Source organism: Eleutherodactylus coqui, chromosome 7 (genome assembly GCF_035609145.1).
Source record: "Eleutherodactylus coqui strain aEleCoq1 chromosome 7, aEleCoq1.hap1, whole genome shotgun sequence".
NCBI classification, from domain to species: domain Eukaryota; kingdom Metazoa; phylum Chordata; class Amphibia; order Anura; family Eleutherodactylidae; genus Eleutherodactylus; species Eleutherodactylus coqui.
This window is the reverse complement of record NC_089843.1, coordinates 4,167,333-4,194,607: the sequence shown is the minus strand read 5'-3', so window position 1 is coordinate 4,194,607 and position 27,275 is coordinate 4,167,333. Positions and strand designations below refer to the sequence as shown.

Genomic DNA, 27,275 nt, shown 5'->3' with positions numbered 1-27,275 from the left:
CTCAAGTTCGACACTATAGAGCAATTCCAGCAACCTGATTGGTTTTGATTCACAATTCCAGCAACCTGATTGGTTGTTTGGCTTGTCTGATTTTTTTCTCATTGGTTGTTGGGCGGCATATTATCGATTTCTGCACTTTCAACCAATCAGGTTGAATCATCCAACCCAAACAACCAATCTGGTTGCTGGAATCCCTGAATACCGAAAGGCTGCGGACGTGCTATGTTCACTCTTCTTGAACTTCCCTCGAAAACAATAGCAGTAGTGATGGTTCCGGATTACATGATGGTGGGAGGGATAATCGGGTGCTCCTTTCCGGAAGTGCCGCGCTGCAGGTGATAGCCGCCGGTAGTGGAGGGATGGAGGGGACAGGTGAGCACCAGCGGTGGAATACCGACTCACTACACTGCGGCCAGTATAACCGCACGGCCTCTATTCCATACGGTGGGCCACAGCGCCCCCCCACCATAACAGTGACCCTAGACAGTGCGCTGTGTCCCTCCCCCCACATATCGGTGACCCTAGACAGTGCGCTGTGCCCCTCCCCCTACATATCGGTGACCCTAGACAGTGCGCTGTGCCCCTCCCCCTACATATCGGTGACCCTAGACAGTGCGCTGTGCCCTCCCCCCCTCCCCCCATATATCGGTGACCCTAGACAGTGCGCTGTGCCCCCCCTCCCCCCACATATCGGTGACCCTAGACAGTGCGCTGTGCCCCCCCTCCCCCCACATATCGGTGACCCTAGACAGTGCGCTGTGCCCCTCCCCTCCCCCCACATAGCGGTGACCCTAGACAGTGCGCTGTTCCCCCCCCCCCCCCTCACTTATCGGTGACCCTAGACAGTACGCTGTGCCCCCCCCCCCTCCCCCCATATATCGGTGACCCTAGACAGTGCGCTGTGCCCCCCCCCCCCCCACATATCGGTGACCCTAGACAGTGCGCTGTGCCCCCCCTCCCCCCACATATCGGTGACCCTAGACAGTGCGCTGTGCCCCCCCTCCCCCACATATCGGTGACCCTAGACAGTGCGCTGTGCCCCCCTCCCCCCACATATCGGTGACCCTAGACAGTGCGCTGTGCCCCCCTCCCCCCACATATCGGTGACCCTAGACAGTGCGCTGTGCCCCCCCCTCCCCCTACATATCGGTGACCCTAGACAGTGCGCTGTGCCCCCTCCCCCCATATATCGGTGACCCTAGACAGTGCGCTGTGCCCCCCCTCCCCCCACATATCGGTGACCCTAGACAGTGCGCTGTGCCCCTCCCCTCCCCCCACATATCGGTGACCCTAGACAGTGCGCTGTTCCCCCCCCCCCCCCCTCACTTATCGGTGACCCTAGACAGTGCGCTGTGCCCCCCCCATATATCGGTGACCCTAGACAGTGCGCTGTGCCCCCCCCATATATCGGTGACCCTAGACAGTGCGCTGTGCCCCCCCTCCCCCCACATATCGGCGACCCTAGACAGTGCGCTGTGCCCCCCCTCCCCCCATATCGGTGACCCTAGACAGTGCGCTGTGCCCCTCCCCCCACATATCGGTGACCCTAGACTGTGCGCTGTGCCCCCCCCCCCTCCCCCCACATATCGGTGACCCTAGACTGTGCGCTGTGCCCCTCCCCTCCCCCCACATATCGGTGACCCTAGACAGTGCGCTGTTCCCCCCCCCCCCCCCTCACTTATCGGTGACCCTAGACAGTGCGCTGTGCCCCCCCCATATATCGGTGACCCTAGACAGTGCGCTGTGCCCCCCCCATATATCGGTGACCCTAGACAGTGCGCTGTGCCCCCCCTCCCCCCACATATCGGCGACCCTAGACAGTGCGCTGTGCCCCCCCTCCCCCCATATCGGTGACCCTAGACAGTGCGCTGTGCCCCTCCCCCCACATATCGGTGACCCTAGACTGTGCGCTGTGCCCCCCCCCCCTCCCCCCACATATCGGTGACCCTAGACTGTGCGCTGTGCCCCCCCCCCCCCTTCCCCCACATATCGGTGACCCTAGACTGTGCGCTGTGCCCCCCCTCCCCCCACATATCGGTGACCCTAGACAGTGCGCTGTGCCCCCCCCCTCCCCCCAGATATCGGTGACCCTAGACAGTGCGCTGTGCCCCCCCTCCCCCCACATATCGGTGACCCTAGACAGTACGCTGTGCCCCCCCCCTCCCCCCATATATCGGTGACCCTAGACAGTGCGCTGTGCCCCCCCTCCCCCCACATATCGGTGACCCTAGACAGTGCGCTGTGCCCCCCCTCCCCCACATATCGGTGACCCTAGACAGTGCGCTGTGCCCCCCTCCCCCCACATATCGGTGACCCTAGACAGCGCGCTGTGCCCCCCCTCCCCCCACATATCGGTGACCCTAGACAGTGCGCTGTGCCCCCCCCCCTCCCCCCAGATATCGGTGACCCTAGACAGTGCGCTGTGCCCCCCCTCCCCCCACATATCGGTGACCCTAGACAGTACGCTGTGCCCCCCCCCTCCCCCCATATATCGGTGACCCTAGACAGTGCGCTGTGCCCCCCCCCCCCCCACATATCGGTGACCCTAGACAGTGCGCTGTGCCCCCCCTCCCCCCACATATCGGTGACCCTAGACAGTGCGCTGTGCCCCCCCTCCCCCACATATCGGTGACCCTAGACAGTGCGCTGTGCCCCCCTCCCCCCACATATCGGTGACCCTAGACAGTGCGCTGTGCCCCCCTCCCCCCACATATCGGTCACCCTAGACAGTGCGCTGTGCCCCCCCCTCCCCCTACATATCGGTGACCCTAGACAGTGCGCTGTGCCCCCCCCATATATCGGTGACCCTAGACAGTGCGCTGTGCCCCCCCCATATATCGGTGACCCTAGACAGTGCGCTGTGCCCCCTCCCCCCATATATCGGTGACCCTAGACAGTGCGCTGTGCCCCCCCTCCCCCCACATATCGGTGACCCTAGACAGTGCGCTGTGCCCCTCCCCTCCCCCCACATATCGGTGACCCTAGACAGTGCGCTGTTCCCCCCCCCCCCCCTCACTTATCGGTGACCCTAGACAGTGCGCTGTGCCCCCCCCATATATCGGTGACCCTAGACAGTGCGCTGTGCCCCCCCCATATATCGGTGACCCTAGACAGTGCGCTGTGCCCCCCCCATATATCGGTGACCCTAGACAGTGCGCTGTGCCCCCCCTCCCCCCACATATCGGCGACCCTAGACAGTGCGCTGTGCCCCCCCTCCCCCCATATCGGTGACCCTAGACAGTGCGCTGTGCCCCTCCCCCCACATATCGGTGACCCTAGACTGTGCGCTGTGCCCCCCCCCCTCCCCCCACATATCGGTGACCCTAGACTGTGCGCTGTGCCCCTCCCCTCCCCCCACATATCGGTGACCCTAGACAGTGCGCTGTTCCCCCCCCCCCCCCTCACTTATCGGTGACCCTAGACAGTGCGCTGTGCCCCCCCCATATATCGGTGACCCTAGACAGTGCGCTGTGCCCCCCCCATATATCGGTGACCCTAGACAGTGCGCTGTGCCCCCCCTCCCCCCACATATCGGCGACCCTAGACAGTGCGCTGTGCCCCCCCTCCCCCCATATCGGTGACCCTAGACAGTGCGCTGTGCCCCTCCCCCCACATATCGGTGACCCTAGACTGTGCGCTGTGCCCCCCCCCCTCCCCCCACATATCGGTGACCCTAGACTGTGCGCTGTGCCCCCCCCCCCCTTCCCCCACATATCGGTGACCCTAGACAGCGCGCTGTGCCCCCCCTCCCCCCACATATCGGTGACCCTAGACAGTGCGCTGTGCCCCCCCCCCTCCCCCCAGATATCGGTGACCCTAGACAGTGCGCTGTGCCCCCCCTCCCCCCACATATCGGTGACCCTAGACAGTACGCTGTGCCCCCCCCTCCCCCCACATATCAGTGACCCTAGACAGTGCGCTGTGCCCCCCCCCCATATATCGGTGACCCTAGACAGTGCGCTGTGCCCCCCCCTCCCCCCCAGATATCGGTGACCCTAGACAGTGCGCTGTGCCCCCCCTCCCCCCACATATCGGTGACCCTAGACAGTGCGCTGTGCCCCCCCCCCCCACATATCGGTAACACGAACACATATCGGTGACCCTAGAAAGTGCGCTGTGCCCCCCCCTCCCCCCACATATCGGTAACACGAACACATATCGGTGACCCTAGACAGTGCACTGTGCCCCCCCCTCCCCCCACATATCGGTGACCCTAGACAGTGCGCTGTGCCCCCCCCTCCCCCCACATATCGGTGACCCTAGACAGTGCGCTGTGCCCCTCCCCCCACATATCGGTGACCCTAGACAGTGCGCTGTGCCCCTCCCCCTACATATCGGTGACCCTAGACAGTGCGCTGTGCCCCCCCCTCCCCCCACATATCGGTGACCCTAGACAGTGCGCTTTGCCCCCCCCCCTCCCCCCACATATCGGTGACCCTAGACAGTGCGCTGTGCCCCCTCACCCCATATATCGGTGACCCTAGACCGTGCGCTGTGCCCCCCCCCTCCCCCCACATATCGGTGACCCTAGACAGTGCGCTGTGCCCCCTCACCCCATATATCGGTGACCCTAGACAGTGCGCTGTGCCCCACCCCCCCTCCCCCCATATATCGGTGACCCTAGACAGTACGCTGTGCCCCCCCCTCCCCCCACATATCGGTGACCCTAGACAGTGCGCTGTGCCCCCCCCCATATATCGGTGAACCTAGACAGTGCGCTGTGCCCCCACCCCTCGCCCCCCCCACATATCGGTAACACGAACACATATCGGTGACCCTAGACAGTGCGCTGTGCCCCCCCCTCCCCCCACATATCGGTGACCCTAGACAGTGCGCTGTGCCCCCCTCCCCCCACATAGCGGTGACCCTGGACAGTGCGCTGTGCCCCCCGCCCCCCCCCCCCACATAGCGGTAACACGAACACATATCGGTGACCCTAGACAGTGCACTGTGCCCCCCCGCCCCCCGTATATCGGTGACCCTAGACAGTGCGCTGTGCCCCCCCGCCCCCCGTATATCGGTGACCCTAGACAGTGCGCTGTGCCCCCCCTCCCCCCACATATCGGTGACCCTAGACAGTGCGCTGTGCCCCCCCCTCCCCTCCCCCCACATATCGGTGACCCTAGACAGTGCGCTGTGCCCCCCCCCTCCCCCCACATATCGGTGACCGTAGACAGTGCGCTGTGCCCCCCCTCCCCCCACATATCGGTGACCCTAGACGGTGCGCTGTGCCCCCTCCCCCCACATATCGGTGACCCTAGACAGTGCGCTGTGCCCCCCCTCCCCCCACATATCGGTGACCCTAGACAGTGCGCTGTGCCCCCCCTCCCCCCACATATCGGTGACCCTAGACAGTGCGCTGTGCCCCCCCTCCCCCCACATATCGGTGACCCTAGACAGTGCGCTGTGCCCCCCCCGCCCCCCGTATATCGGTGACCCTAGACAGTGCGCTGTGCCCCCCCTCCCCCCACATATCGGTGACCCTAGACAGTGCGCTGTGCCCCCCCCTCCCCTCCCCCCACATATCGGTGACCCTAGACAGTGCGCTGTGCCCCCCCCTCCCCCCACATATCGGTGACCGTAGACAGTGCGCTGTGCCCCCCCTCCCCCCACATATCGGTGACCCTAGACAGTGCGCTTTGCCCCTCCCCCAACTTATCGGTGACCCTAGACAGTGCGCTTTGCCCCTCCCCCCACATATCGGTGACCCTAGACAGTGCGCTTTGCCCCTCCCCCCACATATCGGTGACCCTAGACAGTGCGCTTTGCCCCTCCCCCCACATATCGGTGACCCTAGACAGTGCGCTTTGCCCCTCCCCCCACATATCGGTGACCCTAGACAGTGCGCTGTGCCCCCCCTCCCCTCAGATATCGGTGACCCTAGACCGTGCGCTTTGCCCCTCCCCCCACATATCGGTGACCCTAGACAGTGCGCTTTGCCCCTCCCCCCACATATCGGTGACCCTAGACAGTGCGCTGTGCCCCCCCCTCCCCCAACATATCGGTGACCCTAGACAGTGCGCTGTGCCCCTCCCCCCACATATCGGTGACCCTAGAAAGTGCGCTGTGCCCCCCCCTCCCCCCACATATCGGTGACCCTAGACTGTGCGCTGTGCCCCCCTCCCCCCACATATCGGTGACCCTAGACAGTGCGCTGTGCCCCCCCCTCCCCCCACATATCGGTGACCCTAGACAGTGCGCTGTGCCCCCCCCTCCCCCCACATATCGGTGACCCTAGACAGTGCGCTGTGCCCCCCCCCTCCCCCCACATATCGGTGACCCTAGACAGTGCGCTGTGCCCCCCCCCTCCCCCCACATATCGGTGACCCTAGACAGTGCGCTGTGCCCCCCCTCCCCCTACATATCGGTGACCCTAGACAGTGCGCTTTGCCCCCCCCCCTCCCCCCACATATCGGTGACCCTAGACAGTGCGCTGTGCCCCCCCCCCCTCCCCCCACATATCGGTGACCCTAGACAGTGCGCTTTGCCCCCCCCCCCTCCCCCCACATATCGGTGACCCTAGACAGTGCGCTGTGCCCCCTCACCCCATATATCGGTGACCCTAGACAGTGCGCTGTGCCCCCCCCCATATATCGGTGAACCTAGACAGTGCGCTGTGCCCCCACCCCTCGCCCCCCCCACATATCAGTAACACGAACACATATCGGTGACCCTAGACAGTGCGCTGTGCCCCCCCCTCCCCCCACATATCGGTGACCCTAGACAGTGCGCTGTGCCCCCCTCCCCCCACATATCGGTGACCCTAGACAGTGCGCTGTGCCCCCCCTCCCCCCACATATCGGTGACCCTAGACAGTGCGCTGTGCCCCCCCTCCCCCCACATATCGGTGACCCTAGACAGTGCGCTGTGCCCCCCCTCCCCCCACATATCGGTGACCCTAGACAGTGCGCTGTGCCTCCCCCCCCCCCACATATCGGCGACCCTAGACAGTGCGCTGTGCCTCCCCCCCCCCCCCCCACATATCGGCGACCCTAGAGAGTGCGCTGTGCCCCCCCTTCCCCCCATATATCGGTGACCCTAGACAGCGCGCTGTGCCCCCCCCCTCCCCCCACATATCGGTGACCCTAGACAGTGCGCTGTGTCCCCTCCCCCCACATATCGGTGACCCTAGACAGTGCGCTGTGTCCCCTCCCCCCATATATCGGTAACCCTAGACAGTGCGCTGTGCTCCCCCCCCATATATCGGTGACCCTAGACAGTGCGCTGTGCCCCACCCCCCACATATCGGTGACCCTAGACAGTGCGCTGTGCCCCCCTTCCCGCACATATCGGTGACCCTAGACAGTGCGCTGTGCCCCCCCCTCCCCCCATATATCGGTGACCCTAGACAGTGCGCTGTGCCCCCCCCTCCCCTCATATATCGGTGACCCTAGAGAGTGCGCTGTGCCCCCTCCCCCCATATATCGGTGACCCTAGACAGTACGCTGTGCCCCCCCCCCTCCCCCCATATATCGGTGACCCTAGACAGTGCGCTGTGCCCCCCCTCCCCCCACATATCGGTGACCCTAGACAGTGCGCTGTGCCCCCCTCCCCCCTCATATCGGTGACCCTAGACAGTGCGCTGTGCCTCCCCCTCCCCCATATATCGGTGACCCTAGAGAGTGCGCTGTGCCCCCTCCCCCCATATATCGGCGACCCTAGACAGTGCGCTGTGCCCCCCCCCCCCTCCGCCCATATCGGTGACCCTAGACAGTGCGCTGTGCCCCCCCCCCCCCTCCGCCCATATCGGTGACCCTAGACAGTGCGCTGTGCCCCCCCTCCCCCCACATATCGGTGACACTAGACAGTGCGCTGTGCCCCCCCTCCCCCCATATCGGTGACCCTAGACTGTGCGCTGTGCCCCCCCTCCCCCATATCGGTGACCCTAGACAGTGCGCTGTGCCCCCCCTCCCCCCATATCGGTGACACTAGACAGTGCGCTGTGCCCCCCCTCCCCCCATATCGGTGACCCTAGACTGTGCGCTGTGCCCCCCCTCCCCCCATATCGGTGACCCTAGACAGTGCGCTGTGCCCCCCCTCCCCCCACATATCGGTGACCCTAGACAGTGCGCTGTGCCCCCCCTCCCCCCACATATCGGTGACCCTAGACAGTGCGCTGTGCCCCCCCCCCCCATATCGGTGACCCTAGACAGTGCGCTGTGCCCCCCCTCCCCCCACATATCGGTGACCCTAGACAGTGCGCTGTGCCCCCCCTCCCCCCACATATCGGTGACCCTAGACAGTGCGCTGTGCCCCCCCCCCCCCCCACATATCGGTGACCCTAGACAGTGCGCTGTGCCTCCCCTCCCCCCATATATCGGTGACCCTAGAGAGTGCGCTGTGCCCCCCCTCCCCCCATATATCGGTGACCCTAGACAGCGCGCTGTGCTCCCCCCCCTCCCCCCACATATCGGTGACCCTAGACAGCGCGCTGTGCCCCCCTTCCCCCCATATATCGGTGACCCTAGACAGTGCGCTGTGCCCCCCCTCCCCCCATATATCGGTGACCCTAGACAGTGCGCTGTGCCCCCCCTCCCCCCACATATCGGTGACCCTAGACAGTGCGCTGTGCCCCCCCTCCCCCCACATATCGGTGACCCTAGACAGTGCGCTGTGCCCCCCTCCCCCCACATATCGGTGACCCTAGACAGTGCGCTGTGCCCCCCCCTCCCCTCATATATCGGTGACCCTAGAGAGTGCGCTGTGCCCCCCCCCCTCCCCCCAATATATCGGTGACCCTAGACAGTGCGCTGTGCCCCCCCTCCCCCATAAATCGGTGACCCTAGACAGTGCGCTGTGCCCCCCCCCCTCCCCCCATATATCGGTGACCCTAGACAGTGCGCTGTGCCCCCCCCTCCCCTCATATATCGGTGACCCTAGACAGTGCGCTGTGCCCCCTCCCCCCATAAATCGGTGACCCTAGACAGTACGCTGTGCCCCCCCCCTCCCCCCACATATCGGTGACCCTAGACAGTGCGCTGTGCCCCCCCTCCCCCCACATATCGGTGACCCTAGACAGTGCGCTGTGCCCCCCCCCCTCCCCCCATATATCGGTGACCCTAGACAGTGTGCTGTGCCCCCCCCCTCCCCCCACATATCGGTGACCCTAGACAGTGTGCTGTGCCCTCCCCTCCCCCCACATAGCGGTGACCCTAGACAGTGCGCTGTGCCCCCCCTCCCCCCACATATCGGTGACCCTAGACAGTGCGCTGTGCCCCCCCTCCCCCCATATATCGGTGACCCTAGACAGTGTGCTGTGCCCCCCCCCCCCCCCCCCTCATATCGGTGACCCTAGACAGTGCGCTGTGCCCCCCCCCCTCCCCCCATATATCGGTGACCCTAGACAGTGCGCTGTGCCCCCCCCCTCCCCCCACATATCGGTGACCCTAGACAGTGTGCTGTGCCCTCCCCTCCCCCCACATATCGGTGACCCTAGACAGTGCGCTGTGCCCCCCCTCCCCCCACATATCGGCGACCCTAGACAGTGCGCTGTGCCCCCTCCGCCCATATATCGGTGACCCTAGACAGTACGCTGTGCCCCCCCCCCCCCTCCCCCCACATATCGGTGACCCTAGACAGTGCGCTGTGCCCCCCCTCCCCCCACATATCGGTGACCCTAGACTGTGCGCTGTGCCCCCCCTCCCCCCATATCGGTGACCCTAGACTGTGCACCCCCCCCTCCCCCTACATATCGGTAACGCGAACACATATCGGTGACCCTAGACAGTGCGCTGTGCCCCCCCTCCCCCCATATATCGGTAACCCTAGACAGTGCGCTGTGCCCCCCCCCCTTTCCTACACATCGGTGACCCTAGACAGTGCGCTGTGCCCCCCTTCCCGCACATATCGGTGACCCTAGACAGTGCGCTGTGCGCCCCCTCCCCCCACATATCGGTGACCCTAGACAGTGCGCTGTGCCCCCCCCCCCCTACCCCACATATCGGTGACCCTAGACTGTACACCCCCCCCTCCCCCTACATATCGGTAACAAGAACATATATCAGTGACCCTAGACAGTGCGCTGTGCCCCCTCCCCCCATATATCGGTAACCCTAGACAGTGCGCTGTGCCCCCCCCATATATCGGTGACCCTAGACAGTGCACTGTGCCCCCCCCCTCCCCCCATATATCGGTGACCCTAGAGAGTGCGCTGTGCCCCCTCCCCCCATATATCGGTAACCCTAGACAGTGCGCTGTGCCCCCCCCTCCCCCCATATATCGGTGACCCTAGACAGTGCGCTGTGCCCCCCCTTCCCGCACATATCGGTGACCCTAGACAGTGCGCTGTGCCCCCCCCTCCCCCCATATATCGGTGACCCTAGACAGTGCGCTGTGCCCCCCCCCCCCCATATGTCGGTGACCCTAGACAGTGCGCTGTGCCCCCCCTTCCCGCACATATCGGTGACCCTAGACAGTGCGCTGTGCCCCCCCCCTCCCCCCACATATCGGTGACCCTAGACAGTGCGCTGTGCCCCCCCTCCCCCCCATATCGGTGACCCTAGACAGTGCGCTGTGCCCCCCCTCCCCCCATATATCGGTGACCCTAGACAGTGCGCTGTGCCCCCCCTCCCCCCATATCTGTGACCCTAGACAGTGCACTGTGCCCCCCCCCCCTTTCCTACATATCGGTGACCCTAGACAGTGCGCTGTGCCCCCCTCCCCCCACATATCGGTGACCCTAGGCAGTGCGCTGTGCCCCCCCTCCCCCCATATCGGTGACCCTAGACAGTGCGCTGTGCCCCCCCTCCCCCCATATATCGGTGACCCCAGACAGTGCGCTGTGCCCCCCCCCTCCCCCCATATATCGGTGACCCTAGACAGTGCGCTGTGCCCCCCCTCCCCCCATATATCGGTGACCCTAGACAGCGCGCTGTGCCCCCCTTCCCGCACATATCGGTGACCCTAGACAGTGCGCTGTGCCCCCCCTCCCCCCATATATCGGTGACCCTAGACAGTACGCTGTGCCTCCCCTCCCCCCATATATCGGTGACCCTAGACAGTACGCTGTGCCCCCCCTCCCCCCATATATCGGTGACCCTAGACAGTGCGCTGTGCCCCCCCTCCCCCCATATATCGGTGACCCTAGACAGTGCGCTGTGCCCCCCCTCCCCCCACATATCGGTGACCCTAGACAGTGCGCTGTGCCCCCCCTCCCCCCACATATCGGTGACCCTAGACAGTACGCTGTGCCTCCCCTCCCCCCATATATCGGTGACCCTAGACAGTGCGCTGTGCCCCCCCCTCCCCCCACATATCGGTGACCCTAGACTGTACACCCCCCCCCCTCCCCCTACATATCGGTAACATCAGTACGCTGTGCCCCCCCCCCCCCCTCCCCCCACATATCGGTGACCCTAGACTGTACACCCCCCCCTCCCCCTACATATCGGTAACAAGAACATATATCGGTGACCCTAGACAGTGCGCTGTGCCCCCCCCCTCCCCCCACATAACGGAGACCCTAGACAGTGCGCTGTGCCCCCCCTCCCCCCATATATCGGTGACCCTAGAAAGTGCGCTGTGCCCCCCCTCCCCCCCACATATCGGTGACCCTAGACAGTGCGCTGTGCCCCCCCCCCCCCCCCCCCCCCCCCCCCCCCCCCCACATATCGGCGACCCTAGACCGTGCACTGTGCCTCCCCTCCCCCTACATATCGGTGACCCTAGACAGTGCACTGTGCCTCCCCTCCCCCTACATATCGGTGACCCTAGAAAGTGCGCTGTGCCCCCCCCTCCCCCCACAACGGTGACCCTAGACAGTGCGCTGTGCCTCCCCTCCCCACATATCGGTGACACGAACACGTCGGTGCCCCCCCCCCCCCCCACGCACGGGGCGACTCCGGGCGGTGCACTGTGTCCTCTTTCCCTACATATCAGTGACCCCCACATATGGGTGACCTTAGACGGTGCACTGCGCTCCCCCCCCACATATGGGTGACCCTAGACGGTGCACTGCGCTCCCCCCCACATATCGGTGACCCTAGACGGTGCACTGCGCTCCCCCCACATATCGGTGACCCTAGACGGTGCACTGCGCTCCCCCCACATATCGGTGACCCTAGACGGTGCACTGCGCTCCCCCCACGTATCGGTGACCCTAGACGGTGCACTGCGCTCCCCCCACATATCGGTGACCCTAGACGGTGCACTGCGCTCCCCCCCACATATGGGTGACCCTAGACGGTGCACTGCGCCTTTTGGTGACATCACACCGTTGCAGTTACTCCCTTGCAGTGACCGGACCTCCTCTGATCTCGTTTGGTTTCAGGGGACGAGGATGATCTGGTGTCTCACGGGCTTCACAAGAAGAAGCATAAGAAGCACAAGAAACACAAGAAGAAACATCACCAGGATGGCAGTGCCTCCGCCTACACCCCGAGCCGCAGTGCGGACCCCAAGACCACGCAGAAACCCCAACCTCCGCCTCAAGATCAAGCTGGGGGGGCAAGTACTGGGTACAAAGAGGTAGGTGTGGGGTCACGGCCCCTTTACACGCAACGCTTATCCTTCAGAAATCATTCAAACTAGCGATGATAGTCGGTGTAACCGCAGCCGGCGACTAACGATGAGAGTCGGTGTAACCGCAGCCGGCGACTAACGATGAGAGTCGGTGTAACCGCAGCCGGCGTCTAACGATGATAGTCGGTGTAACCGCAGCCGGCGTCTAACGATGATAGTCGGTGTAACCGCAGCCGGCGACTAACGATGATAGTCGGTGTAACCGCAGCCGGCGACTAACGATGATAGTGTAACCGCAGCCGGCGACTAACGATGATAGTGTAACCGCAGCCGGCGACTAATGATGATGGTGTAACCGCAGCCGGCGACTAACGATGATAGTCGGTGTAACCGCAGCCGGCGACTAACGATGATAGTCGGTGTAGCCGCAGCCGGCGACTAACGATGATAGTCGGTGTAGCCGCAGCCGGCGACTAACGATGATAGTCGGTGTAGCCGCAGCCGGCGACTAACGATGATAGTCGGTGTAGCCGCAGCCGGCGACTAACGATGATAGTCGGTGTAGCCGCAGCCGGCGACTAACAATGATAGTCGGTGTAACCGCAGCCGGCGACTAACGATGATAGTCAGTGTAGCCGCAGCCGGCGACTAACGATGAGAGTCGGTGTAGCCGCAGCCGGCGACTAACGATGAGAGTCGGTGTAGCCGCAGGCCGGCCAGCAGCGATGAGTTGCTTGCTTTCCGTTCATCCTATTCCAGCCCGTCTCGGTTGGCTCGTTCGTTAGTCTTCAGTCTTTCTCGCACAGCAATGTAAACAACTCAACGACTTCTCTTTTCAACGAGTCAACAATGTACAGGCTGCAAAAGGGAACTCTGCAATCGGTCGCTCGTTCAAACAAGGTCTAAGCGGACTCTGACCCTTTACATTCAGTAATAAGGCTCCCGGCATCGGAGTGTCCAAATTATTAACGATGATCATGGGAGAAAGAATGAGAGAGAACTGCGTGAAGCCTCCTCTGTGCTCTTTCTCAGCCCAGTTGTAACTTTATAGTGCGAGCAGACAAAGAGTATAGAGAAAATCGAAAACGTCCATAAAGAAATTTTGGAAAACCACACGGCTAGCCCCGATCCTGGTCTCTCCAGCATCCATCACCCACTATCCGTACTAGAACCAATGACAGAGGAAGAAGTCTCCAGACTGCTTTCTACTGCTCGCCCCACCACCTGCGCTACCGACCCTCTCACCTCCTCCGGTCCCTCTCCCCAGCTCTCATTACCCACCTCACCACCATCTTCATCCTCTCTGTCCTCTGGCATCTTCCCCTCCTCATACAAACACGCCATCATACCCCCACTGCTAAAGAAGCCGACCCTCGTCCCGACCAATGCTGCCAACTACCGACCATCTCAAACCTCCCCTTCATCTCCAAACTGCTAGAACGCCTGGTCTACTCCCGCCTTGTAAGCTCTCAGAGCACTCTCTCCTAGACCCCCTGCAGTCTGGTTTCCGCCCCCAACAATCAACCAAAACCATCCTCACTAAACTATAAAATAACCTCCTGATGGCCAAACCGAGGGGCGATTACTCCCTACTGATCCTCCTCGACCTCTCCGCTGCAGTTGACACTGTTGACCACAAACTCCTCCTCAGTATGCTTCGCTCCATCGGCCTGAAGGACATTGCCCTCTCCTGGTTCTCCTCCTTCCTATCAGACTGCTTCCTTCAGTGTCTGCTTTGCTGGCTCTACCTCCTCTCCACTTCCTCCTGCTGTCGGGGTCCCCCAGGGCTCGGTCCTCGGCCGCCTCCTCTTCCCCTTGCTATTGGGGTCCCCCAGGACTCGGTCCTCGGGCCCCCTCCTCTCTGCTCCCCCCTCACTGTTGGGGTCCCCCAGGGCTCAGTCCTCTGCCCCCTCCTCTTCCCCCTTGCTGTTGGGGTCCCCCAGGGCTCGGTCCTCGGCCCCCTCCTCTTCCCCCTTGCTGTTGGGGTCCCCCAGGGTTCGGTCCTCGGCCCCCTCCTCTTCCCCTTGCTGTTGGGGTCCCCCAGGGCTCGGTCCTCTGCCCCCTCCTCTTCCCCTTGCTGTTGGGGTCCCCCAGGGCTCGGTCCTCTGCCCCCTCCTCTTCCCCTTGCTGTTGGGGTCCCCCAGGGCTCGGTCCTCGGCCCCCTCCTCTTCCCCATGCTGTTGGGGTCCCCCAGGGCTCGGTCCTCGGCCCCCTCCTCTTCCCCATGCTGTTGAGGTCCCCCAGGGCTCGGTCCTCGGCCCCCTCCTCTTCCCCATGCTGTTCGGGTCCCCCAGGGCTCGGTCCTCGGCCCCCTCCTCTTCCCCTTGCTGTTCGGGTCCCCCAGGGCTCGGTTCTCTGCCCCCTCTTCTTCCCCTTCCTGTTGGGCTCCCCCAGGGCTCGGTCCTCTCCATGCTGTTGGGGTCCCCCAGGGCTCGGTCCTCGGGCCACATTCCCTCTGCTCCCCTTCACTGTTGGGGTCCCCCAGGGCTCGGTCCTCGGGCCACATTCCCTCTGCTCCCCCTCACTGTTGGGGTCCCCCAAGGCTCGGTCCTCGGCCCCCTCCCCTTTCCCTTGCTGTTGGGGTCCCCCAGGGCTCGGTCCTCGGCCCCCTCCTCTTCCCCTTGCTGTTGGGGTCCCCCAGGGCTCGGTCCTCGGGCCCCTCCTCTTCCCCTTGCTGTTGGGGTTCCCACAGGGCCTAGTTCTCGCCCCCCTCCTCTATCTACACAGCCCCATCAGACAAACCATCTGTAGCTTCGTCCTCCAATACCCCCTCTACGCTGACGACACCCAGCTATACACCTCCTCCCGTGACATCACAGCGCCGGGCCTCCAGAGCGCCACCAACTGTCTGTCCGCTGCCTCTAATACTGAGCTCCTCGTCCTTCTGCCCTCAACCAGCCGACCTCCCCCAATATCTCCATATCAGTGTCTGGCACCATCATAACCCCCAGACGGCATGCCCGCTGCCTTGGGGTCACACTGACTCTGACCTCTCCTGTAGGTCCACCAGAACATTCTATACATCTCCTGCCCCTCCCCCACCCCGTCTGTCTCCACAGGTGCCCGCTCACCGTGGCATCCGTTACCAGTGGACACATGAACCCATGTAAGAGCCTTCAGAGGATCCTCCGATAGTCCTCAATAGCAGACAATTCCAGATGTCGTCTTCATGGATTAAAGTCCATTCGTTTGTAAAGGATCATGGAGGTCGTTGTGACTACATATTACCTAGTGCCGTGACATAATTGACCCCTGCTGGGCCGGGCAGTGCCCTGTGGGTATGGACCGTTCACAAGGCTCTTCTCTCCCGCAGCGTCCCCACGTTCACCGTCATTCCAGAGCAGTCCCGCTCGCAGTCCCCCCTCATGGTGGTGGATGATGATGACGAGCCGCTGGAAGGCGTCCCCATAGAGCAGTACCGAGCATGGCTAGGTAAGAGCGATGGACACGCGGTGGGTGGTGATGGGGGGTTGATGGCGTTGGTTATGGAGGCGGCTGAGGGTAGTGGTAATCTTCTAGTGCTTGAGGGAAGCCGATAGTTGATTTATATTGGTGGATGGTTGGTGATGTTGGGTATCGCCCCGTCTCTACTGTTTGCTGTGCTGCATGTTGCCTGACCATCATGTCTCCTGTCTCTTCTGTATAGCTGGCACCGCTTGTCTTCAGTCTCTACGGTCTCTCTCGCGTCCCATGTCTCCCGCCTCCCTTGCAGCCTGCCTCCCAGCTTCCCCCTGCCTCTGGCCTCCACCCTGCCTTCCTTGCCGCCTGCCTCGCAGCTTCACCCTGTCTCCGGCCCCCCCCACCCTGCCTCCCTTGCCGCCGGCCCCCCCCACCCTGCCTCCCTTGCCGCCTGCCTCGCAGCTTCACCCTGTCTCCGGCCCCCCCCACCCTGCCTCCCTTGCCGCCGGCCCCCCCCACCCTGCCTCCCTTGCCGCCGGCCCCCCCCACCCTGCCTCCCTTGCCGCCGGCCCCCCCCACCCTGCCTCCCTTGCCGCCGGCCCCCCCACCCTGCCTCCCTTGCCGCCGGCCCCCCCCAGCCTGCCTCCCTTGCCGCCGGCCCCCCCAGCCTGCCTCCCTTGCCGCCGGCCCCCCCAGCCTGCCTCCCTTGCCGCCGGCCCCCCCCCAGCCTGCCTCCCTTGCCGCCGGCCCCCCCCAGCCTGCCTCCCTTGCCGCCGGCCCCCCCCAGCCTGCCTCCCTTGCCGCCGGCCCCCCCCAGCCTGCCTCCCTTGCCGCCGGCCCCCCCAGCCTGCCTCCCTTGCCGCCGGCCCCCCCCAGCCTGCCTCCCTTGCCGCCGGCCCCCCCAGCCTGCCTCCCTTGCCGCCGGCCCCCCCCAGCCTGCCTCCCTTGCCGCCGGCCCCCCCAGCCTGCCTCCCTTGCCGCCGGCCCCCCCAGCCTGCCGCCGGCCCCCCCAGCCTGCCGCCGGCCCCCCCAGCCTGCCGCCGGCCCCCCCAGCCTGCCGCCGGCCCCCCCAGCCTGCCGCCGGCCCCCCAGCCTGCCGCCGGCCCCCCCAGCCTGCCGCCGGCCCCCCCCAGCCTGCCGCCGGCCCCCCCAGCCCTGCCGCCGGCCCCCCCAGCCTGCCTCCCTTGCCCGCCGGCCCCCCCAGCCTGCCTCCCTTGCCGCCGGCCCCCCCCAGCCCGCCTCCCTTGCCGCCGGCCCCCGGTTGACTGGATATACACTAGTACAACAGAATCTCGGGTCACTTTCTGGCTTCTCGCTCATAGGCACCTAAGACTCCAGGATGTGACTTGTACCCTCTTGGCGTGTGACATATTGTTCTTCCATGTGTCTTCAGATGAAGATAGTAACATGGACCCACTGCCCTCTCCCAGCGGCCCACCGGTGTCGGAGCAGGATGAGGAGATGCGTTGGTTGGACGCCCTGGAGAGGGGAGATCTGGATGTCAATGGTGATCTGAAGAGAGAGACTGATGAGACCCTGCTGACCGCTCGCCAGGTGATTGGGGGGCGCTGTCCTCTTGTATGGTGTATTTGCTGCACTTCCTCCATGTTGTCTGCCATGTGTGATCTGCTAGTTTCTCCATAGAGAGCCATCCTACAGAAGCAGCAGACCCCCGCTGCCCCTCTGTACCCCCACGGCTGTCTACACGCGGCCTCCACAGGAGATGTCCCAAGAGATGCTGGTGAAGCGGGAAGAGAAAGCTCGAAAGAGGAGACTGCAGGCAGCAAAGAAGGCTGAGGAGAGCAAGAAACAGACCATAGAGAGACTGACCAAGACCTCCAAATCTCGAGGCACCAAACCTACCTCTGGAAGAAGAGGAGGGCGCCAGCCACTATGCCCCACTGTCCGCTACCAGAACAATGCCCATAGTATCACTGTGTCCTACCCGCCAGGAGTTCCCTGCCCTGTCCCTGCAGAGCCACGGACTGGCGCTGCCTGCGCCGCAGCTCTGTGGCGCACCTGGATGTGCCAACCCTAAGAGGTACTCTTGTTCTAAGACTCATGTCCCACTGTGCAGCCTGGAGTGTTACCGAAGGAACCTGGAGGTCCACCAGAATACTGACCCCATGCCCGATGTGGTGGTAACGGAGTCCCTGACCGAGAGGGTCATGTGACCGCGCCGGACCCCCATGCATACGGATGGTTCTGCCTTGAGTATGGCCAAGATGACTGGGACTTCATGCCCTGCAGTCTGTAAATAGGGGGCGCCATCTACATGTGGCTCAGCCTCACTGCATCTCAGTATCACCAGATCTAAGGTTGTGCTGCAGAGATGTTACAATGAACTGATTGTTGTAAATACACGGCATATGTAAATAAAAGGGATCTCAACATATGACGTGATACGGTAGTATATGTATGTTATCAACAGGGGCAGTATTATAGTAGTTATATTCTTGTACATAGGGGGCAGTATTATAGTAGTTATATTCTTGTACATAGGGGCAGTATTATAGTAGTTATATTCTTGTACATAGGGGGCAGTATTATAGTAGTGTTATATTCTTGTACATAGGAGCAGTATTATAGTAGTTATATTCTTGTACATAGGGGGCAGTATTATAGTAGTTATATTCTTGTACAGAGGAGGCAGTATTATAGTAGTTATATTCTTGTACATAGGGGGCAGTATTATAGTAGTAATATTCTTGTACATAGGAGGCAGTATTATAGTAGTTATATTCTTGTACATAGGGGGCAGTATTATAGTAGTTATATTCTTGTACAGAGGAGGCAGTATTATAGTAGTTATATTCTTGTACAGAGGAGGCAGTATTATAGTAGTTATATTCTTGTACATAGGGGGCAGTATTATAGTAGTTATATTCTTGTACATAGGAGGCAGTATTATAGTAGTTATATTCTTGTACATAGGGGGCAGTATTATAGTAGTTATATTCTTGTACATAGGAGGCAGTATTATAGTAGTTATATTCTTGTACATAGGGGGCAGTATTATAGTAGTTATATTCTTGTACATAGGGGGCAGTATTATAGTAGTTATATTCTTGTACATAGGGGGCAGTATTATAGTAGTTATATTCTTGTACATAGGGGGCAGTATTATAGTAGTTATATTCTTGTACATAGGGGGCAGTATTATAGTAGTTATATTCTTGTACATAGGGGGCAGTATTATAGTAGTTATATTCTTGTACATAGGGGGCAGTATTATAGTAGTTATATTCTTGTACATAGGGGGCAGTATTATAGCAGTTATATTCTTGTACATAGGGGGCAGTATTATAGTAGTTATATTCTTGTACATAGGAGGCAGTATTATAGTAGTTATATTCTTGTACATAGGGGGCAGTATTATAGCAGTTATATTCTTGTACATAGGGGGCAGTATTATAGTAGTTATATTCTTGTACATAGGGGGCAGTATTATAGCAGTTATATTCTTGTACATAGGGGGCAGTATTATAGCAGTTATATTCTTGTACATAGGGGGCAGTATTATAGTAGTTATATTCTTGTACATAGGAGGCAGTATTATAGTAGTTATATTCTTGTACATAGGGGGCAGTATTATAGCAGTTATATTCTTGTACATAGGGGGCAGTATTATAGTAGTTATATTCTTGTACATAGGGGGCAGTATTATAGTAGTTATATTCTTGTACATAGGAGGCAGTATTATAGTAGATATATTCTTGTACATAGGGGGCAGTATTATAGTAGTTATATTCTTGTACATTGGGGCAGTATTATAGTAGTTATATTCTTGTACATAGGGGGCAGTATTATAGTAGTTATATTCTTGTACATAGGGGGCAGTATTATAGTAGTTATATTCTTGTACTCAACGCGCAGTATTATAGTAGTTATATACTTGTACATAGGAGGCAGTATTATAGTAGTTATATTCTTGTACATAGGAGGCAGTATTATAGTAGTTATATTCTTGTACATAGTGGGCAGTATTATAGTAGTTATATTCTTGTACATAGGGGCAGTATTATAGTAGTTATATTCTTGTACATTGGGGGCAGTATTATAGTAGTTATATTCTTGTACACAGGAGCAGTATTATAGTAGTTATATTCTTGTACATAGGGGGCAGTATTATAGTAGTTATATTCTTGTATATAGGGAGCAGTATTATAGTAGTTATATTCTTGTATATAGGGAGCAGTATTATAGTAGTTATATTCTTGTACATAGGGGCAGTATTATAGTAGTTATATTCTTGTACATAGGGGGCAGTATTATAGTAGTTATATTCTTGTACATAGGGGGCAGTATTATAGTAGTTATATTCTTGTACATAGGGGGCAGTATTATAGTAGTTATATTCTTGTACATAGGAGGCAGTATTATAGTAGTTATATTCTTGTACATAGGGGGCAGTATTATAGTAGTTATATTCTTGTACATAGAGGGCAGTATTATAGTAGTTATATTCTTGTACATAGGGGGCAGTATTATAGTAGTTATATTCTTGTACATAGGAGGCAGTATTATAGTAGTTATATTCTTGTACATAGGGGGCAGTATTATAGTAGTTATATTCTTGTACATAGAGGGCAGTATTATAGTAGTTATATTCTTGTACATAGGAGGCAGTATTATAGTAGTTATATTCTTGTACATAGGGGGCAGTATTATAGTAGTTATATTCTTGTACATGTGAGCAGTATTATAGTAGTTATATTCTTGTACATAGGAGGCAGTATTATAGTAGGTATATTCTTGTACATAGGAGGCAGTATTATAGTAGTTATATTCTTGTACATAGGAGCAGTGTTATAGTAGTTATATTCTTGTACATAGGGGGCAGTATTATAGTAGTTATATTCTTGTACATAGGGGGCAGTATTATAGTAGTTATATTCTTGTACATAGGGGGCAGTATTATAGTAGTTATATTCTTGTACATAGGGGGCAGTATTATAGTAGTTATATTCTTGTACATAGGGGGCAGTATTATAGTAGTTATATTCTTGTACATAGGAGGCAGTATTATAGTAGTTATATTCTTGTACATAGGGGGCAGTATTATAGTAGTTATATTCTTGTACATAGGGGGCAGTATTATAGTAGATATATTCTTGTACATAGGGGGCAGTATTATAGTAGCTATATTTTTGTACATAGGGGGCAGTATTATAGTAGTTATATTCTTGTACATAGGAGGCAGTATTATAGTAGTTATATTCCTGTACATAGGGGGCAGTATTACAGTAGTTATATTCTTGTACATAGGGGGCAGTATTATAGTAGTTATATTCTTGTACATAGGGGGCAGTATTATAGTAGTTATATTCTTGTACATAGAGGGCAGTATTATAGTAGTTATATTCTTGTACATTGGGGCAGTATTATAGTAGTTATATTCTTGTACATAGGGGGCAGTATTATAGCAGTTATATTCTTGTACATAGGGGGCAGTATTATAGTAGTTATATTCTTGTACATAGGAGGCAGTATTATAGTAGTTATATTCTTATACATAGGGGAGCAGTATTATAGTAGATATATTCTTGTACATAGGGGGCAGCATTATAGTAGTTATATTCTTGTACATAGGGGGCAGTATTATAGTAGATATATTCTTGTACATAGGAGGCAGTATTATAGTAGTTATATTCTTGTACATAGGGGGCAGTATTATAGTAGTTATATTCTTGTACATAGGGGGCAGTATTATAGTAGTTATATTCTTGTACATAGGGGGCAGTATTATAGTAGTTATATTCTTGCACATAGGGGGCAGTATTATAGTAGTTATATTCTTGTACATAGGGGGCAGTATTATAGTAGGTATATTCTTGTACATAGGGGGCAGTATTATAGTAGTTATATTCTTGTACAGAGGAGGCAGTATTATAGTAGTTATATTCTTGTACATAGGGGGGCAGTATTATAGTAGTTATATTCTTGTACAGAGGAGGCAGTATTATAGTAGTTATATTCTTGTACATAGGGGGCAGTATTATAGTAGTTATATTCTTGTACATAGGGGGCAGTATTATAGTAGTTATATTCTTGTACAGAGGAGGCAGTATTATAGTAGTTATATTCTTGTACATAGGGGGCAGTATTATAGTAGTTATATTCTTGTACATAGGGGGCAGTATTATAGTAGTTATATTCTTGTACATAGGGGCAGCATTATAGTAGTTATATTATTGTACATAGGGGGCAGTATTATAGTAGTTATATTCTTGTACATAGGGGGCAGTATTATAGTAGTTATATTCTTGTACATAGGGGGCAGTATTATAGTAGTTATATTCTTGCACATAGGGGGCAGTATTATAGTAGTTATATTCTTGTACATAGGGGGCAGTATTATAGTAGGTATATTCTTGTACATAGGGGGCAGTATTATAGTAGTTATATTCTTGTACAGAGGAGGCAGTATTATAGTAGTTATATTCTTGTACATAGGGGGGCAGTATTATAGTAGTTATATTCTTGTACAGAGGAGGCAGTATTATAGTAGTTATATTCTTGTACATAGGGGGCAGTATTATAGTAGTTATATTCTTGTACATAGGGGGCAGTATTATAGTAGTTATATTCTTGTACAGAGGAGGCAGTATTATAGTAGTTATATTCTTGTACATAGGGGGCAGTATTATAGTAGTTATATTCTTGTACATAGGGGGCAGTATTATAGTAGTTATATTCTTGTACATAGGGGCAGCATTATAGTAGTTATATTATTGTACATAGGGGGCAGTATTATAGTAGTTATATTCTTGTACATAGGGGGCAGTATTATAGTAGTTATATTCTTGTACATAGGGGGCAGTATTATAGTAGTTATATTCTTGTACATAGGGGGCAGTATTATAGTAGTTATATTCTTGTACATAGGGGGCAGTATTATAGTAGTTATATTCTTGTACATAGGGGGCAGTATTATAGTAGTTATATTCTTGTACATAGGGGGCAGTATTATAGTAGTTATATTCTTGTACATAGGGGGCAGCATTATAGTAGTTATATTATTGTACATAGGGGGCAGTATTATAGTAGTTATATTCTTGTACATAGGGGGCAGTATTATAGTAGTTCTATTCTTGTACATAGGGGGCAGTATTATAGTAGTTCTATTCTTGTACATAGGGAGCAGTATTATAGTAGTTATATTCTTGTACATAGGGGGCAGTATTATAGTAGTTATATTCTTGTACACAGGAGCAGTATTATAGTAGTTATATTCTTGTACATAGGGGGCAGTATTATAGTAGTTATATTCTTGTACATAGGGGGCAGTATTATAGTAGTTATATTCTTGTACATAGGGGGCAGTATTATAGTAGTTATATTCTTGTATATAGGAGCAGTATTATAGTAGTTATATTCTTGTACATAGGGGGGAGTATTATGGTAGTTATATTCTTGTACATAGGGGCAGTATTATAGTAGTTATATTCTTGTACATAGGGGCAGTATTATAGTAGTTATATTCTTGTACATAGGGGCAGTATTATAGTAGTTATATTCTTGTACATAGGGGCAGTATTATAGTAGTTATATTCTTGTACATAGGGAGCAGTATTATAGTAGTTATATTCTTGTACATAGGGAGCAGTATTATAGTAGTTATATTCTTGTACATAGGGAGCAGTATTATAGTAGTTATATTCTTGTAACTAGGGGCAGTATTATAGTAGTAATATTCTTGTACATAGGGGGCAGTATTATAGTAGTTATATTCTTGTACATAGGGGGCAGTATTATAGTAGTTATATTCTTGTACATAGGGAGCAGTATTATAGTTGTTATATTCTTGTACATAGGGGGCAGTATTATAGTAGTTATATTCTTGTACATAGGAGCAGTATTATGGTAGTTATATTCTTGTCCATAGGGGGCAGTATTATAGTAGTTATATTCTTGTACATAGAGGGCAGTATTATAGTAGTTATATTCTTGTACATAGGAGGCAGTATTATAGTAGTTATATTCTTGTACATAGGAGGCAGTATTATAGTAGTTATATTCTTGTACATAGGGGGCAGTATTATAGCAGTTATATTCTTGTACATAGGGGGCAGTATTATAGTAGTTATATTCTTGTACATAGGAGGCAGTATTATAGTAGTTATATTCTTATACATAGGGGAGCAGTATTATAGTAGATATATTCTTGTACATAGGGGGCAGCATTATAGTAGTTATATTCTTGTACATAGGGGGCAGTATTATAGTAGATATATTCTTGTACATAGGAGCAGTATTATAGTAGTTATATTCTTGTACATAGGGACAGTATTATAGTAGTTATATTCTTGTACATAGGAGGCAGTATTATAGTAGTTATATTCTTGTACATAGGAGGCAGTATTATAGCAGTTATATTCTTGTACATAGGGGCAGTATTATAGTAGTTATATTCTTGTACATAGGAGGGCAGTATTATAGTAGTTATATTCTTGTACATAGGGGGCAGTATTATAGTAGTTATATTCTTGTACATAGGGGGCAGTATTATAGTAGTTATATTCTTGTACATAGGGGGCAGTATTATAGTAGTTATATTCTTGTACATAGAAGCAGTATTATAGTAGTTATATTCTTGTACATAGGAGCAGTATTATAGTAGTTATATTCTTGTACATAGGGAGCAGTATTATAGTAGTTATATTCTTGTACATAGGAGGCAGTATTATAGTAGTTATATTCTTGTACATAGGGGGCAGTATTATAGCAGTTATATTCTTGTACATAGGGGGCAGTATTATAGTAGTTATATTCTTGTACATAGGAGGCAGTATTATAGTAGTTATATTCTTATACATAGGGGAGCAGTATTATAGTAGATATATTCTTGTACATAGGGGGCAGCATTATAGTAGTTATATTCTTGTACATAGGGGGCAGTATTATAGTAGATATATTCTTGTACATAGGAGCAGTATTATAGTAGTTATATTCTTGTACATAGGGACAGTATTATAGTAGTTATATTCTTGTACATAGGAGGCAGTATTATAGTAGTTATATTCTTGTACATAGGAGGCAGTATTATAGCAGTTATATTCTTGTACATAGGGGCAGTATTATAGTAGTTATATTCTTGTACATAGGAGGGCAGTATTATAGTAGTTATATTCTTGTACATAGGGGGCAGTATTATAGTAGTTATATTCTTGTACATAGGGGGCAGTATTATAGTAGATATATTCTTGTACATAGGAGCAGTATTATAGTAGTTATATTCTTGTACATAGGGACAGTATTATAGTAGTTATATTCTTGTACATAGGGACAGTATTATAGTAGTTATATTCTTGTACATAGGGACAGTATTATAGTAGTTATATTCTTGTACATACCGGGCAGTATTATAGTAGATATATTCTTGTACATAGGAGCAGTATTATAGTAGTTATATTCTTGTACATAGGGACAGTATTATAGTAGTTATATTCTTGTACATAGGGGGCAGTATTATAGTAGTTATATTCTTGTACATAGGGGGCAGTATTATAGTAGTTATATTCTTGTACATAGGGGGCAGTATTATAGTAGTTATATTCTTGTACATAGGGGGCAGTATTATAGTAGTTATATTCTTGTACATAGGGGGCAGTATTATAGTAGTTATATTCTTGTACATAGGGGGCAGTATTATAGTAGCTATATTCTTGTACATAGGGGGCAGTGTTATAGTAGTTATATTCTTGTACATAGGGGGCAGTATTATAGTAGTTATATTATTGTACATAGTGGGCAGTATTATAGTAGTTATATTCTTGTACATAGGGGGCAGTATTATAGTAGTTATATTCTTGTACATAGGGAGCAGTATTATAGTAGTTATATTATTGTACATAGTGGGCAGTATTATAGTAGTTATATTCTTGTACATAGGGAGCAGTATTATAGTAGTTATATTCTTGTACATAGGGGGCAGTATTATAGTAGTTATATTCTTGTACATAGGGGGCAGTATTATAGTAGTTATATTCTTGTACATAGGGGGCAGTATTATAGTAGTTATATTCTTGTACATTGGGGCAGTATTATAGTAGTTATATTCTTGTACATAGGGGGCAGTATTATAGTAGTTATATTCTTGTACATAGGGGGCAGTATTATAGTAGTTATATTCTTGTACTCAACGCGCAGTATTATAGTAGTTATATACTTGTACATAGGAGGCAGTATTATAGTAGTTATATTCTTGTACATAGGAGGCAGTATTATAGTAGTTATATTCTTGTACATAGGGGGCAGTATTATAGTAGTTATATTCTTGTACATAGGGGCAGTATTATAGTAGTTATATTCTTGTACATAGGGGGCAGTATTATAGTAGTTATATTCTTGTACACAGGAGCAGTATTATAGTAGTTATATTCTTGTACATAGGGGGCAGTATTATAGTAGTTATATTCTTGTATATAGGGAGCAGTATTATAGTAGTTATATTCTTGTATATAGGGAGCAGTATTATAGTAGTTATATTCTTGTATATAGGGAGCAGTATTATAGTAGTTATATTCTTGTACATAGGGGCAGTATTATAGTAGTTATATTCTTGTACATAGGGGGCAGTATTATAGTAGTTATATTCTTGTACATAGGGGGCAGTATTATAGTAGTTATATTCTTGTACATAGGGGGCAGTATTATAGTAGTTATATTCTTGTACATAGGAGGCAGTATTATAGTAGTTATATTCTTGTACATAGGGGGCAGTATTATAGTAGTTATATTCTTGTACATAGAGGGCAGTATTATAGTAGTTATATTCTTGTACATAGGGGGCAGTATTATAGTAGTTATATTCTTGTACATAGGAGGCAGTATTATAGTAGTTATATTCTTGTACATAGGGGGCAGTATTATAGTAGTTATATTCTTGTACATAGAGGGCAGTATTATAGTAGTTATATTCTTGTACATAGGAGGCAGTATTATAGTAGTTATATTCTTGTACATAGGGGGCAGTATTATAGTAGTTATATTCTTGTACATGTGAGCAGTATTATAGTAGTTATATTCTTGTACATAGGAGGCAGTATTATAGTAGTTATATTCTTGTACATAGGAGCAGTGTTATAGTAGTTATATTCTTGTACATAGGGGGCAGTATTATAGTAGTTATATTCTTGTACATAAGGGGCAGTATTATAGTAGTTATATTCTTGTACATAGGAGCAGTATTATAGTAGTTATATTCTTGTACATAGGGGGCAGTATTATAGTAGTTATATTCTTGTACATAGGGGGCAGTATTATAGTAGTTATATTCTTGTACATAGGGGGCAGTATTATAGTAGTTATATTCTTGTACATAGGGGGCAGTATTATAGTAGTTATATTCTTGTACATAGGGGGCAGTATTATAGTAGTTATATTCTTGTACATAGGAGCAGTGTTATAGTAGT

At 53.4% G+C, this 27,275-nt stretch overlaps 1 protein-coding gene across 1 annotated transcript; it reads left to right on the top strand.

Annotated features, from left to right (window-relative positions):
- The first annotated feature begins 228 nt into the window (after nt 1-228).
- Nucleotides 229-18,253, top strand: INO80B (INO80 complex subunit B). The gene is given in 8 exon segments (XM_066572815.1): nt 229-372; nt 12,269-12,417; nt 12,419-12,465; nt 15,773-15,891; nt 17,252-17,412; nt 17,503-17,565; nt 17,567-17,851; nt 17,853-18,253. Coding segments are annotated over 8 exon segments (1,017 nt in total). The 5' UTR covers nt 229-359; the 3' UTR covers nt 18,033-18,253.
- Nucleotides 18,254-27,275: the final 9,022 nt, after the last annotated feature.